This window comes from Rhinolophus ferrumequinum, chromosome 20 (genome assembly GCF_004115265.2).
Source record: "Rhinolophus ferrumequinum isolate MPI-CBG mRhiFer1 chromosome 20, mRhiFer1_v1.p, whole genome shotgun sequence".
In the NCBI taxonomy this organism is placed as follows: Eukaryota; Metazoa; Chordata; class Mammalia; order Chiroptera; family Rhinolophidae; genus Rhinolophus; species Rhinolophus ferrumequinum.
The window spans coordinates 46,717,022-46,733,227 of record NC_046303.1 but is presented as its reverse complement, the minus strand read 5'-3'; the positions used below and the strand labels follow the sequence as shown (position 1 = coordinate 46,733,227).

Below are 16,206 nucleotides of genomic sequence, written 5' to 3'. Positions count from 1 at the left end.
CCTGGTTTCCTGGCAAGGAGAGGAGTATTGCATCTCACCAGGAGGGAGGCCTCAGGCTCTGCAGAGGTCGGTTTCGGTAGCAAGGCCCAGCTTTTCCAGTTCAGTGTGCCCAGGATGCAGCCACTCACACATGTTCTGATGCCTTCTGGGAGCGAGGCTGTCTGGTGGAGTGGAGCTCTACACCTCATGGGGATATATGAGGCCCCAGAAACTGTAGTTTCGAATTCAGTTTGTAACTTAAAATTGTGGAAGTTGTATTTCAGACTTTGAGGCAGCCAAAAACAATCTTCATAGAAAATGGTTCTTGACAGTACAATATTTTTCCAGAATTATCAATAGGAAAAAAGTTTCCAAACTTTATACTGTAGTAGAATTAATCAGAACCTATGAGGCAAAAAGACACCATCAAGAGACGGTGTCATGAATACGCACCATGAGGTGAGCTTTTTTAAGTCTGGGCTCTGCCGCCTGTCAAGATGATTTAAATCAGGATTTTGGCAGAAGCGTATTATTGTGACAGTCAGTAAATGTGAGTGAAACTCAGTCTCCTCACATACCCAGTTTAGGAATGCCGTCATTAAGCCCCCACACTGACTCAGCTCAGAAGACATGGAGGATATTTAACTAAGAGACTTGGAAGTTTTCTTCAAGATTGTTAACCCACAGCAAAATTGGTTGATGTGTGGGATGGGAGCCAAACTTGATAAGTTTTGCATTTTCTCTTCATCTTCATTATAAAAGATTTTGACTTGGAAGAAGCTTAGTCTACCATTTTCCAAGAAATGAAATCAATAGCATCAATATAGGTACAATGCTTCTGCAGCCCTGGAGCCAGAAAAGTATATAATAATCTTATCTGTAGGGGAGAAATGGAATTTCATGAGTGATTATGTTGAAACATGCCTGCAGACTTAAGTACTTAATATGACTTACATGTCTCTAAAGGAAAATATGAATTGTGAGAGATGAAAAGTTCTGACGTATGTCTCAGATCTGTGCTGATTTATGCCAAGCATAAAGCCTTGGACCAATCTTTGTGCTTCAGATCTTCCATGGATGATAATGCTACTATGAATGTATCATAGGCCTTCTAATCATTTTTATGTTATTGTTTAAACCTCTGAGAAAGTTCAACTTCAAAGAATATTAGAGGTTTAAAAAGAGGCTTAAAGCAGAACTGATCTGAGCAGTCCAAGACATTGACAAATGCTACTGAAGAGGATTTTCAGACACTAAGAATCTTGAATTTCCCCTTAAAGCTTGTTTCCTCTTTTAATAAATTATTCCTGTAGTTTAAATATTCCTTCTTGCTTTAAATTTTCTCTGGTTCATTGAACTTGACCCATTCTCTAAGTAGAGAACAATGTTATCCTACTCCTTGCAAAATAAGAATTCCTGTATTATTAAAAAAGAATTCTTTATATCTTTGAAGTCACTGATAAATTGATTAACCAACTAGTATTTATCGAGAACCAACTGTATGTAAATATGATACTTACGAAAGTGGTGTAGAAAACTAGCAGAGTTCCAGATAGTACCTCTGAGAGACTTACTGCATTGAAAACCCTGTTGCATCTCTGAGCTGAGATTCAAAACCACTAATTCCAATCCTTCAAAGCTAGATCCCCTTCTGCACCACACTGGGTGTGCCCTCTATGCTTGATTTCCTCCAATGAAAGGGACCTCACTATTTCCTGATAAGCTGCCCCTTCCATTTAAAAAAAATATATTTATTAAATTTATTGGGGTTACAATTGTTAATAAAATTATGTAGGCATCAAGTGTACAAATCTATAATAAATCATCTGTATATTGCATTATGTGTTCACCACCCAAAGTCAAATCTTCTGTCATCATATATTTGACTCCCTTTACCCTTTTCTACCACCCCCACCTCTTTCCCTTTAATAACTACCATACTATTGTATGTCTCTATGAGTTTTTGTTTGTCTTGTTCATTTGTTGCTTTCAGTGTTATATCCCACATATGAGTTAAATCATATGGTTCTCTGACTTATTTCGCTTAGCATGATATTCTCAAGTTCTACCTATGTTGTCGCAAATGGCAGTATTTCATCTTTGCTTATGGCTGAGTAGTATTCCATTGTGTGTATATACCACATCTTCATCCAATCATCTATCAAAGGACACTTCATTGTTTCCATGTTTTGGACACCATGAATAATGCTGCAACGAACATAGACTGTGCTCTTTCCATTATATTGTATTACCAACCGCGGAGTGTTTGTTATCTAATTCTCACCTCCAGATTTCTTTTCCTCCATTCATTTGGCTGAATACAACTACTGACCATACAGATAAAATTTCACTAGTGCTAACTTTAGGAAAACCAAATTCTATTATCAGAATATTACTAAGCTGTTAAACTGGTATGTGTGAATATCTTTTATTATAAAGAACTTTACAACAAATGGATGTAATGGCCTTGTTTTTTTTTTTTTTTTTGCAACAAGATGTAACACATCTATATTCAGGGACTGAAATGCATACTAAGTAAACATCTGTGGGTAACATGGCTCTACATTTATATAACATTTGAATAAAAACTAAGGAAAAGAAAAGAAAAAAATCTTTGACTTTGGAATGTCTTGCAGGCCTTCTGCAAAGACTCATTGATCTTGGAACACTTGGATGTCTCTTACTGCCCCCAGCTATCAGATGAAATTGTTAAAGCAGTGGCCATTTATTGCACTAACCTCACATATCTCAGCATTGCCGGCTGTCCGAAGGTACGTGTAGAAATCAGAGCTCAGACATGTCAGATTAAAGCCCTGCCAAAGAACTCAGGCAGAGTAGCAGTCAGGGGTTGGACTCAGCATAGAACTTGTTTTCTTTGCCATGTCTGAGTTATTCATTAGATTTTCTTTTCTTTCCCCAAATTGGAATTTTCAAAAAGTTAAAAAGACTCCTCACACAAGTATAAAAATGTATCAAAGATTTGTTTAATTCATTAATGAGAGAACCAGCAAAATGGATTTTGTAGAGAATTTGATTAAACTGAGTATTTATAGGAACTGAAGAAAGGATGTTGGACTATTCTTTCAACTGCTGGGTTAGATCCAAAATTGGTTAATGACTTATAAGGTATTAAATCCATAACCTTGGAGTTATAGTTTCTACCAGAAATAATTTGCATCTCATCTGGACAAAAATATAACAAGTTATAACACGGAAATTCACTGAGTTTAGACTCTAATAGTAAATAGCATGTCAAACAATGGCATAATTCCTCAGGTGTGCCTGTTAATGTTCCAGTGTAGCCCTGAAATGACATACAATCATCTTTTGTCTTATTTTCAAGTGTTTGATAATTTTTCATGACATTTGTTTGTAAAAGAAATATGTACTCATTGAAAACTCTTTGGACTCCATATAAAAGCATAAAGGAGAGTAAAAATCCATTGTCATACAACCCTCCAGACATAAGCATTGTTGGTATTTTATACTTATTCTTCTAGATTTTTTCTATTTACAAAGAGATTAGAAATATAGAAAGTTTGTGTTTTGTCTTGTTTTTATTTTTAAGAATAGAATCATATTTTCCAAAATGCATTGTAATCTAGTTTCTTTTCTCTTAATATTCTAAGGCTATATCTCTATGTCAAGAAAGAGATTTCTCGTTCTGGATTAATATGGCAGATTGAATATACACATACAGGTTTTTCTGTCTTGAAACACTACTAAACCTGCAAAATAAGGATGAGAGCCCACGTTGATAGGGAAAACAGGAAAGGAGAAAAGAACAACAAAATTTGAAAGCTTGGAAATAGATGGACTAATTTAGCAGACCAGAGACAGCTTTGAATCCTAAGCCAACAGTAGAGAAAGCTGGAAAAAAAAATTGATTTACAACATAGTCTTCAAACTCGGCAGAACTGTGTACCCGTGGAGTTGGGTTAAGAGGGTGGCTGAAATAAGGAAGATGGGTTAAAAGCTCTTGAGGAGTAAATAGATCCCTAGATCTCCCCTACTCCACACCTCTGGACTGTCCCTCCCCTCCCTCACCAGAAGATGGGAGAGTTATTTCCTAGAGCCAGATTGCTCAACCTTGGCATTGTTGATATTTTGGACGAGATCATCCTTTGTAGTGGGTGGTTGTTCTGTGCACCGGAGGATGTGTGTCAGCATACTGCCCTCTACCCACTACATGTCAATAGCACCCAGCCCCTCACACCTCCAGCCATGACAATAAAAAATGTCTCCAGATATTGCTACTTGTCCTCTGGGGGACAAAATCATTCTACTATCTGTTCTGTACATAGTAAAACAGAGGGTTGCTGGGCTGGGAGACACCATATATAACTGAGAGCTTGGGTACAAAAGTGAAAACAGGAATTAAGTGACTACATGCTGAATGCAGAGACACTCAAGCACTTTTCCAATACAGCATCCAGAATTTGGCTGCCAGATCTTTCCCTCCAGGCAGAAGATCAGAAGCCTCTTTTCTGGGGATTCTGACTAGACCAAGATGAAAGACCAAACAATACTGACATTTGGGGTTTTCCCAACAAAAAATTCACCTAGACCATTGAAGCTTAAAATAGAGAAGGCCCACATTATGCCCTCAGACCTCCTAATCAGTTTGTAGCCCTCCACTATTAATCATGAGCAGACAGTCAAGAATTATCAGACATAAGAGAAAACCCTCTAAACTGGAAGATAAAGACCAAAACAAATTGACAGGAAAAACTTGGTGGAAGCAAAATATGCAGAGGAAAGAAAACTGAAAAATCTTTTGAAAAACTCAGGAATTGCAAGATTAGCCACACTGTTCTCTTTTGTCGTATGCACTGATGGGATTCTCTTTTCTAAAGCATCACTCAGACTCCCAAGATGCTCTGCATTCTAGCTAGTTTAAAATTTTAGCTTCTCAGTTGTTTAGTTTGTGTGGTGAGTAGATTAAGAGTGTGATGTTAGAAACTTCTAAGCTTCCTCCATAGTTATGGAGGAAGAAGAGGTAGTGGGGGAGAAGATGTGGTAAAGCATGACAAAATTAATCTAGAAAGTTCACAGCAGAATTCTTTTTGTTTAATAATGTACTTGTTTAGAACTCAGGAAAGCTGATGTCTTTCTGGTCAGTGTCATCTGATTCGGGATGTGCGTGCGGTCCAGGAACTCAGCACACTAACAGATTGACCTTCGACCCTCTGCAGCCTGAGCAGTCACAGCTCAAAGGGTTTTTGCTTTCATTGCACATGGACATGTGGACATGCAGCCAGCACATGGCTCCCTGGGAACGGCGCTGGCTGTAAAGCAGGCATGCATGGAGACTGGGCTTTTTAATGTGCTACTAATTAGGGAAGAAAGTAGGAGAATGAGCAAAGGAAAGACCCCAGTGAGAACAGGAATTTAGGCAGAGGATTTTTTTCCACTTTGTTTTGTTTTTTTGCTAAGGAGAAACTAAGGGAATTCCTTCTATAAATTGTGCAGTGCACACTGTCTTCCTGCAGCCTAGAAATTAAGAATGATGTTACACAAATAAGGTATTGTGAATTGAATCACTCTACGTCAAAGATGTAGGGTGATAAAAGGAAGGGGAGTAGATTATTTCAGAACCTCAGGGTAAGAGAGAAGGGTTTTCGCTTTACCATCTATACAGGTCAAATGAGTACCCTGATTCCGAAGATGTGGAGACCATAATTGGGACCAATCTGAATACTCCTCACCCAGAAACCATAGGCTATGATCCTAATATATGCATATTCCATCTACATTGCTTTCGATGAGCCCTAAAACACATTAGTATCTGGCTCATCATTCTAGACTAGATTTCCCAAAAGCCTATGGGTCAACCTTGAAGGGTTACCTTATCCATCTCCTGGAAGACCAGCTCTTCCTTGCAACCATCTTACCTCTGAGATCAATGAGTAGTACTGTGACCTCATTCTACCCAGCACTAAAATGGGAATGACATACTCTCTGATCAACAGGACTGACCTTAGGGTCCTGCGTCTGGGAGTGAAGTACGTAGCCAGTCATCTCCACCTCTCGCTCCTTTAGAGGCCCAACTTCACCTCCATCACTGAATATCTTGAGCTTCTGATCTACAGGAGATGTCAGGCGCCTTTTCAGCGCCCCAGTATCAATAAAACTTAGCACTGTGAGCTCCACCTGTCCTCCACCTCATTTTCTTTCCTTTTTTTCTATAACTCTGAGGGCGTTTTTTGTTTTTAATGACATCAGATCCTCAGAGACCAACATAGTATGGGAGGAATGTCTGAAGGCATTTTTGTGAAAATCAGTTGCAATGTTAAACCTTGGTCCTGAGCATGTTCTGGAAACAGGACATACTTAGACAATGACATCTGTTTTTCCAAACTTAAAAAGTGTACATTTCTGCATAATTCTCTCAACTTCATGTTAAAAACAAGAATCAGGCCTCATGGCATGTTTTTAGAATGTTCAAACATTTACAGTAAGAGACTAAATTCAGTTGGAAAAAGAATTCCTTTGGGGAGAGTAATCTAGTTGATTCTGCAGCAAGTCTCAGTTTAGCTATAAATTCATGAGCTAGATCCTGAGTAAGTGAAATAACCTTAAGTGGAATTGAATTTCTTCTGCAGAACATCTGGGCAAACTTTCCAGATGTTGCAACCCTCAGCAGAATCTCTCAGAGTGAGATTCATAAAGTACCTGCGGCTTCTGCTCCTTTCTCCCCCTACCTACTAATGTCTGTCTCACCTACTTGTCCTTTTCCTGAACCATGTCACTTCACATGCAAACCGTCAGCGATGTCCAGTCCCTTCTCACAGCAATCGGGCCCTTCTGCAGGTTAACTTTAGGGGATATGTATACTGGGGGTGCCCAAAAAATGTACACACATTTTAAGAGTTGTTAACACTTTGGTCAACGTTGGTCAAGCAGTAGCTCACCGTCATCAGAAGTGTCTGGACGCTGATTGATCACCTCTTGTAATTGCAGACGTCAAACGTGACTTGTATTCATCTTTTGTTATCAGTATATATTACTACAATCTTTTTCCTTTCTTAAAATATGTGTACATTTTTTGGCACCCTCTGTATATATTTTATTGTTCTGTAACAGATGATGTTATAAGTCCCATTACTGCAGCATTTCATAAGTTACTCGTATTAATGTGACAGATTTTACTAAGAAAATTTTGATGAAGCTTCCCATCCATACCAGAGAACTCTAAAAAGAACAGCAAGATCACAGGTTCTGTTGGCACCACTTGAAACATACATTTTATTGTTCTGGAAGTACTTAAATCCCTAACTTGAATTATAGACCTATCATATGATAAGCTGATTAAAGAGAACTTGCAAGAACCTGCAAGGGTCCCGATTCTGTTAGTTATAAATGTTTCTGTCCCCTTAAAATGTGTGTGTCTCCCTCAAAATCCATATATTGAAACCCTCATCGCCAATGTGATAGTATGAGGAGGTGAGGCTTTGGGGACGTAATTACGTTTAGACGGACGTCATGGGGACGAAGCCCCCATGATGGAACTATTAGGTTGGTACAAAAGTAATTGCGTTTTTTGCAATTATTTTTAACCTTTTAAACCGCAATTACTTTTGCACCAACCTATAGTATCCTTATTAGAAAGAAACAGCTCTCTGTCACATAAGGACATGGCAAGAAGGTAGCTATCTGCAAACCAGGAAGAGGGCCCTTACCAGACAATCTATGGGCACCTTGATCTTGGATTTCTCAGCCTCCAGAACTGCGGGAAATAAATGTTGTTTAAATTACCCAGTCTATAGTATTTTGTTATAGCAGCCCGAACTTACTAGTATACTATTCTTCCCTGGGATGCAGTTCATTGAAATAATCAGTACTTACTTTGGCTGTGTGTTCAGATTACTGACTCAGCAATGGAGTTGTTATCGGCAAAATGCCATTACCTGCACATTTTGGATATTTCTGGTTGTATCCTGCTTACTGACCAAGTGCTTGAGGACCTTCAGATAGGTTGCACACAACTTCGGATCCTTAAGATGCAATACTGCAGACTTATTTCCAAGTAAGTATGTACCTGAGTATGAAAACTACTTTTTGAGAAAACAGAATATGTGACAATGGCATTTGTAATCCATAGTGGCTTTCAGAGTTAGGAAGTTGCTTTTTTTTTTTTTTTCCCTAATTGAACCCAACATTTTGAGCTAAATCAAGGGAAGCTCTCCTCTGAAATGATCTTTGTGGTTTCATGTCCCCGTCTCAGTAGCCCTCTAAGTCCTTCTCCTTCCCTGACCTTGCAGATGTCCAAAGCCTTGACTCTCTTTCGGTAGAATTATGCTAGCTTGTCCTCTACTCATCTTTCAAAAAATTTTTATTCAGTTTATAGTCCCCAGGGCTTAAGAAAACAATTGGGTTAAGCCATTGCCCAGTTAAGTATAAATTACTAACAGGTATCTCAAGCCCCATCTCTCCCAAAGCTATTTGCTCAAGAGTTGCTTTTCATTTGACCAGAGATTTCCTATAAGATCTAGGGCCCAGAGGAAGGTATGCTGACTTTACTGCTACAGGGCCAAATGTCTGTTCCCTCCATTCACAAAATGCTTCCAATGAAGTAATAGCTGAGTAAATAAGCAATCTATAAAGATAGAGGGTCTAGGGAGTCTACCCTGTGAGTTTTTAAATAGAAAGCAGTGATCTGCTCCATTGTTCTATTTTTTTCCTATTGGCTGAGAGTAAAAATGTGCAAGTATTTTAACTAAGCTGTGGAGTGTTCAAAATGGGAATTCTTGACCCATCCCTGAAGGTCAGGCTCTTTCCTGCAGGCTGGAAAAATAAATACTAATAATTGATATTATCAAAGTATAAAATGCATAATGTGTTCCAAGCATGTAGATTTCATAGAGGAACTTGCTTAATCAGGCGGCCCCAGCATGAGCTGAACATGAGAACTGGTCATTTGAGGCCTGAGAAAGAAAATGGTTTCTGATCAAGGCTGTGTGTGCTAAAATGAAGTGAAAACAAAACAAAAACTATAACCGTAATTTGTAAAATAGGCACTATCTCTGAGTCCAGGAATATTCAGGAATAACAGAGAGGATAGCCAGCTGATTCTGGGTCAGATAAAAGGGGGTGGGTTCTTGAAAAATTTTGAAGAGGAGTGGTGACTCAACCCTTTCTGATAGGTCTGAAGAAGATTGATATGGATATTCATTTTACTTAAAGAGGTTACCATGAAACAAGTTCCCTGCCTTGTCATGTCATTAAACAGCCAAATTTGAGCAAGATGGCAGTGAATGAACAATATATCATAAAAGGAGTTTAGCTTCTAATCTTTTTTTTTTTTTTTACATTTTTAAAATCAGTTTCAGGTGTACAAAACAATGTAATAGTTAGACATTTATTATTTATATCCCTCACACAGTGATAACCCCCCTCCCCACATCTACTACCCCTCTGACATCGCATACAGCGGTTACATTTCCAGTCTCTATTCCTAACGCTGTACTCCACTTCTTGTAACTATATATATATAAATATATATATACATGTGTGTGTATATATATATATATATATATATATATATATATATATATATATATATAAACTTGTAGTTGACATTATTGTTCAGCTTCAGCTTCAGGTGTACAGTGCAGGGATCAGGCATCTACATCATCCCTGAGGTGGTCTCCCAAATGGGACACGTGTCCATCGGATACCCTACAAAATCTTTACATTATTGATTCCATTCCCAAATTAGCTTCTAATCTTTCGATTGTATTTTGCCAATCACTATTTTTGGGAGGTAACATTATTGAACATCTAATAAGTGGCTTTTAAGTAGAAAGAATGGAGACTTTCTAGCAAGGGCCTCTCTGAACCTAAGCATGGTATGAGATGTTCAAGGGACAAATATGGTGTTTAGTCAGGAAGACCCAAGATATATAGTAATATCCAAATCCTGCCTTTAACTTCTCACTCCTCTTGCAAGGCCACAAAACAAAGCAAAGCAAGATTTTACTCCTAACTGGGTTTGTCCCCCAGAACCCAATGCAAAACTCAGTTAGTTGAATCTCCGGAAAATTCCTTTACCTAAGCCAGGACAGCCAAAAAGCCTCCTTTGTTTTCTGCCACCAAGCCTGGCTGTCTGTCATCAAGAAGCAGACAGAGACTTGGCCCTAATGCCTAGAGGTTGAGCTGGCTTGTCTGCCCGTTTCATTATCTAAGAGGCCAAACCATGTTGGTTTCCTTATAGCTCCACCCTGCTAAGCTCCAGCAGGAAAGAGGCCTGGAGTTCTCTGATGTTCTTTTGTCTGGCAAGGGAGGGGGCAGGTCCCGCAGCAGAGTGGCTCAGAGAGAGCCAGCGTTTGGACTAGGAAGGCTTCAGGAGCGTCTGTCTTGACTTCCAACATCTCGGAGAGGATGCTGTTGGTCAGTCACGGAGCTCCTAAGGTACTTGGCATTGATTAGAAAGTGGTCAGTCCTGGCCACACACAGCGGCTTGGGGGCGCCTCTAGGGTCTGGAGGGCAGCTTCCCTCTCCGCTTCGATCCTTGGGAGGAACTGGAAATGCTGCAAAGACTATGTGGACCCTTCAAAACTCCACTCATGCTGATGGCTAATCCCTTACCTATGTCCACTCTACAAAAGCGCAGTTGTTTGCTCTTACCAGAGTCAATGAGGCCCCTCCACTGCCGGCACTTTGTTTTGTCTGGTGAAATGGAATATTTGGTAGTTGAGATCGAGACTTTTCTTACTTGTGAAGAGGTTCAGTTCCTCAATCACAAAGTGATGGACTCCCATACGCTCGATTCCATTTGAACCTGAAAACATTGTATGATGTAGCCCTTAAAATCTAATTGCAGCACTCAGAAGAGAATTGATTCTAAGTACAAATCCCCCCACACTCAATGGAAGATGTTGCGTACAGCCTGCCTTTCAACTTCTGGCCCGCTGTCAGGAAAGCAAGCAAGGAAATGGAGAAGAAGAAACATACAGTGGGAGGGAGGGAGAAAGCCCCACACAGTGGTCTGCACAACCCAGGCGGGTCTGAACCAGAGACAGGCAGAGAGCTATGAAGTCTGTAATTAGCAAAGAGTAAAGGGACCTTCCTGACATTTTGTGTCTGGAGACACGAACTTCCAGCTTTAGAGAGATCAGTAAAGGAAAGTATAGGGTCCTTGAAGGCCTTTAGCTGGCAGCATAAATTACTACCAGGCACCCTGAGAGAACTGTGTTGCTAGGAAATAAAATTCTTACCAGAGTTCTCCTCTCCAGCTTATGGAAAAGTGTTTGTGGAAAGGCCTTTGCGATTTGGAGCTATTAATTTTTATTATTAGTATGAACAAATAATGTCATATACAGTTATTTGCCATGTACTGCACTAAATCCTATTTTATTATCTCATTTAATTTCACAAATACCCTATTACCATAAAATAAATAAAGAAACTGGTTTAAACAGGTGAAATAACATGCCCGAGGTCATACAAATAAAAGGCACAGCAATATCCTGTACCCAGGTCTTAATCCTTACTATGCTGCTCTTTTGCCTTTCGTGATTCTCAAGCCTTTTTTAAAACTCTAACTTTCAAGGGACTTGGTCAATAAGGGGGGGCATGTGCTCTCTTGTGCCCAATTTACTTGCTGACGCCCAGTTTATTTACTGATGTTGGCTCTGACACCCCCCCACCCTCTTTTTTTGGCCTACTCCAGAAACAGGAAGGAAATGTGAACGAGGGCAATTAATGTTATGACAGGGATAACCTTGAATTGACTTTAATTTATAAAAACCAAACGTCACTTGCAAACTTCAGTACATCATTGTTGACCATCCAATGTGACATACTTCACTACTGTTCGTGGCATATCGCATTTGAAAATCACTGTTCTGTATAATCCAAAGAAATTTCTCTCATCAGGTTAAATGCGTAATGATGATTAACCAGACTGGTTCAATTCCCAAATCATCTCATACAAGATTTTCGAGTCACTTAGGCCACGCCAGAGTGGAAGGTAGTCAAAGGATTCCATGTGAACTCTGAGAATCTTAGAGCACAGGACGATACCTAAGTATACTCTCTCTTTTCAGTATTTCCTTTTTTTCCATGTATTGACCACACTAGAGCACCCAGGAGAGAGGGAGAGGAACAGAGGAGCAGGAAAGGGTAGGAGGAAGGAAGAGAGGGAGGGAGAGAAGGAGGGAAGATCATAGGGAAGGAAGGGTGGACGGAGGGGAGAGAGTTGTTTCCGGCAGGAGCATTCAGTTTCTACATTGTCAAGTTTCCTCGTCCTTTTCAAAAGTGTGTGTGTACAAACACACAGCTACACAGGATGGTGTGGAAAAGAACTGAGAAACTTGCCAGCAGTCACCATGCTGGTCCTTTCTCTTGGCCAGGTCTTAGGAGTCAGTCCATGTGTGGATGTCCAAGGTCCTAGGAAGGTGGAGGACAAGTAGTTCACGGGCCAAGGATTTTCTGAAGGGTGGAGAGAAAGTGGACTAGGAAATAGTCTACACTAGCATACAAATTCTAAAAAGAATCCCTCATTTCCCAGGGCAGATTCAGATTTTGCCCAGAACCACCCATGCTGCGAAAGTGCATAGGATTGAAACAGGCCCTGAGACACTCCACGGGAGGAAGCCTTAACCTCCTGGCATTTGAGACCGAGGAAGAGGAGTCTGAGACCTGATCCTCTGCTGCTCTTCAGTCTCTAAGCATGACCTCCAATGGTCAGGGGGACCCTCTGATGTTTAATTTCACGGAAGCCGACCGTGGGTAGAATGGAGAGCAGAGCTTACCACTGAGAGCCAAGATAAGGGAGGCACAGAGCCAAGAAATAAGCACATTTGAAAAATGTGTGCCCCACTGGGTACTTCACCCATGGCTGGGACTCAGTATGCAGCTCATTCTGATTCTGTCCCACCACATGGCATTGAATGATTAGTCTTCCCATTCATGCCCTATTTTTCTTGTCTATGTCGAGGAGTCAAAATTCCATTTTCTTGTTTTTTCCTCAAACTCCCATTATTTGCTAATTTTTAAAAATCACAATTACCAGCTAATTTACCCTGGCTTGTAGCTGACTGAGGTATTGTATGACTCAATATTTATAAGTTCCCAAATTTAGCATTGAGAGTACTTAACCTCTTAGCACTTATCGAAAATTCTTAAAAACTCTTGCTCTTCTGAGGCCGAAGGTTGCATATAATTTGGTCAACTGCTTACAAATCTTTTAGTCCCCAAACAAACATGTCCTTTTCCTATAGGTCAAGGCCACGGTTGCCTCTAACTGCTGTAGTATTGTTATCATCGGTGGCATTGGACCATCACCAAGCACTGTGAACCACAGTTGTGTCCAGAGTTCTGCTCTACGGGAGGTAGGGGGCAGGAGGGAGTTGGAAACAGGAACTAAGAATGCCTCTTCAAAACCAACACACACAAGAGAGCTAAAGGGCTTTCCTTCTTGGTATAAGCTGTTGGTATGTCTTGTTTTGGCTGGTACTGCTAGGTTTCAAGGACATGTACTGTGCCCTTAAATAATTTACTGCCTTCTTAAACAAAAGGAAAATTACAAAGTTTAAAATTGTAAACAATTAATGCCATGAAGCTATGCATTGGGAAGAAATTAATTCCATCATCAGCTTCCTATGGAAGTTCAGAGGAGGAAGGGATTGGGTTTGGGCCTTCTTTTACGAGAGGCTGAATTGGTTTGGAGTTTTGAAAGATGGATAAGGTCTAGACAGGCAGAGATGAGGGGAAGGGTAAGTAACAATGGAGCTCTGTTGCCTAGAATAGTGTTTTACCCATTTGAAACCAAATGGTGCCAATGTTTCATGCTTCAGATTCCCCCAATATTTGGGAGGTCCATTATGTTGTGGTAGGTCCACAAGGGAAAACAGTCCCACAGGAAAGGCCTTCAAAGACATGGCAATCTCAACTCCATAGAACTGAAAAGGGAGAAAAATCTTCGGAAGAAAATGAAAACACTAAAGATATAACACTATTATTTTTGCATGAAGATGTCCTACTTAGAGATTACATAAAGATTAAATAAGAAGTTTAAAACATAGAACTACACTTAAATTAGTATAACAATTTCTTTTATTCAAAATTTTTTTTTCAACTGTGGAAGTTTTGTGTGAGTGTAAATATATGAGCCAAAAAGCAATGTGGTAAGATAATTAACAATGGTTTGGATGCCTGTTGAATTTGGTTACAATTATTTTAATACTTCTGAGATTTGACTCAAGTGAAACAGCATTTTAAAAAAAATTTTATTGGGGAATATTGGGGAACAGTGTGCTTCTCCAGGGCCCATCAGCTCCAAGTCACTGTCCTTCAATCTAGTTGTGGAGGGCGCAGCTCAGCTCCAAGTCCAGTCACCGTTTCAATCTTAGTTGCAAGGAGCGCAACCCACCATCCCATGTGGGAATTGAACCGGCAACCTTGTTGTTAAGAGCTCATGCTCTAAATAACTGAGCCATCTGGCCGTCCCGTGAAACACCATTTTTAACAACGATGTTATCTTAGCCTTTTCCAATTTCATTGCCATTTTTGAAGCCATTGAGCACAAATCCACGGGTCTGGTAATACAGCCTCCATATCAATGACTCAGTTTCCAGACTTTTGACGTTAATAACGCAATGTAACATATGGCAATAGTGGGTAAAGCAGCCTCTTCGTGGACAAACATACTCATTTCTGATTCTACACAAGTTGCCAATTACTCATTTCCTTTTTAGTACTGGTCTCAAGATTCAAACCAACTTCATAGGAAATGCTTCTGTTCTCAAATTGGCATTGTTTTCAAGTTGAATATACCTTTTTTCTGATGCTGCTATACCATTATATACAAGTAACATATATTTGGTTATTCAGATGACCAAAATATACTTCTCATATACATTTGGTCTTCCTCCACGGTTCCTGGCTCACAGCTCCCAACACCCTTAGAGTTTCCTGAGTGGTAAGAATAAAGGGAGCATCTCTTATATTTGGTCCTTTACCCTCAGTTCCTCAAATCGATTCAGAGCCATAAAGATGAAATGGGTGTCTTGATATCATCACAAGCCCATTTCCACCACAACTGGGTTTATGTTAATAAGGTGACTTTTGGAAAGCACCTAAGGATACGGGCTGGTTGCCAGGGGAACCAACCATGAAGAGAGGGGTGGAACTTTCAGTCCCATCCCCATTTCCAGGAGGGAAGAGGGACTGGAGGTTGACTCAATCACTGATGGCCAATGATTGAATCAACTATGCCTATGTAATAAAATCTCCCTAAAAACCCAGGGAGACAGGGTTTAGAGAGCTTCTGGGTTGGCAAATGCATGGAGGTTTGGGGTGAGGGGCATGACTGCAGAGGGCATTATGCCCTCACTCCTACCATGTCCTGTGCATGTCTTCCATTGGCTGTTCCTGAGTTATACCCTTTTACAACCAACCAGTGATCCGTTAAGTATAGTTTCTCTGAATTCTGTAAGCAGCTCTAGCAAATTAATTGAACCCAAGGAGAGGGGTGTTGGAACTTCTGATCTATGCAGCCAGTTGGTCAGAAGCCCAGGTGACAACCTGGCCTTGCAATTGGCATCTGAAGTGGAAGGTGGTCTTATGGGACTGAGTCCTTAACCTGTGGAATAGCTCTCTCTGGGTAGACAGTGTCAGAACTGAATTGAATTGTAGGACAACCAGCTGGTGTCTGAAAATTGCTTGGTGGCATGGGGGAACCCCTTTCCCCCCATGTTGGAATTCAGGTCCAGAACAACTTTTACATGCCTTCTTTGCTTCCTTCCCTCCTCCTAAAAAAGACAGTAACCATATTTTTAATCATTTTGGTCATGGACACCTTTGAGAATTTGATGAGAATCACAAACTCTCTCTTCATAAAAAGGTATTTAGATACAAACTGCATGAATTTTCAGGGAGTTCGTGGACCTCCCTGAAATTCATCCATGTATCCAAACAGGGATCTGTGGGTTTTGGGTTAAGAGCTCCAACCTTCACAGGTTGGCTGGTATGGTATTCCCTCATCAAAAAAGCTGGAAATACCAGACTCAGGGTTCCCTCAAGAGCACCGCTCACTGCCCTCAGTGTTCCCACGCCATGGCCGTCAGTTAATCTCTGGGCTGGCTGAACTAGAGAGCTACTGAGCTACTTACACTTTGGGATGCTGATTAGTAGCACAATTACCCATGCTCCCCCTCAGCGAGGCGAGAAAGCTGTGACAAGTGAATTCAACTCCTGATTAAGTTCTTTAACTCCAAATCT

At 40.4% G+C, this 16,206-nt stretch overlaps 2 protein-coding genes across 3 annotated transcripts in view; one reads left to right on the top strand and one right to left on the bottom strand.

Moving 5' to 3' along the window:
- FAM185A (family with sequence similarity 185 member A) overlaps window positions 1–16,206 on the bottom strand; it is a 103,368-nt gene that overhangs the window by 3,141 nt on the left and 84,021 nt on the right. The window contains exon 9 of one of the 2 annotated variants that reach the window (XM_033088871.1): window positions 15,405–15,737. The exons of the other annotated variant lie outside the window; for it this stretch is intronic. Coding sequence (XP_032944762.1) covers window positions 15,600–15,737 — 138 coding nt within the window. The 3' untranslated portion in view covers window positions 15,405–15,599. Of the gene's footprint in view, window positions 1–15,404; window positions 15,738–16,206 lie in introns of those variants that run through there. 2 annotated transcript variants of the gene reach the window in all.
- Window positions 1–16,206, top strand: part of FBXL13 (F-box and leucine rich repeat protein 13) — a 221,294-nt gene that overhangs the window by 203,989 nt on the left and 1,099 nt on the right. The window contains exons 19-20 of the mRNA XM_033088878.1: window positions 2,616–2,750; window positions 7,845–8,008. Coding sequence (XP_032944769.1) covers window positions 2,616–2,750; window positions 7,845–8,008 — 299 coding nt within the window. The remainder of the gene's footprint in view (window positions 1–2,615; window positions 2,751–7,844; window positions 8,009–16,206) is intronic.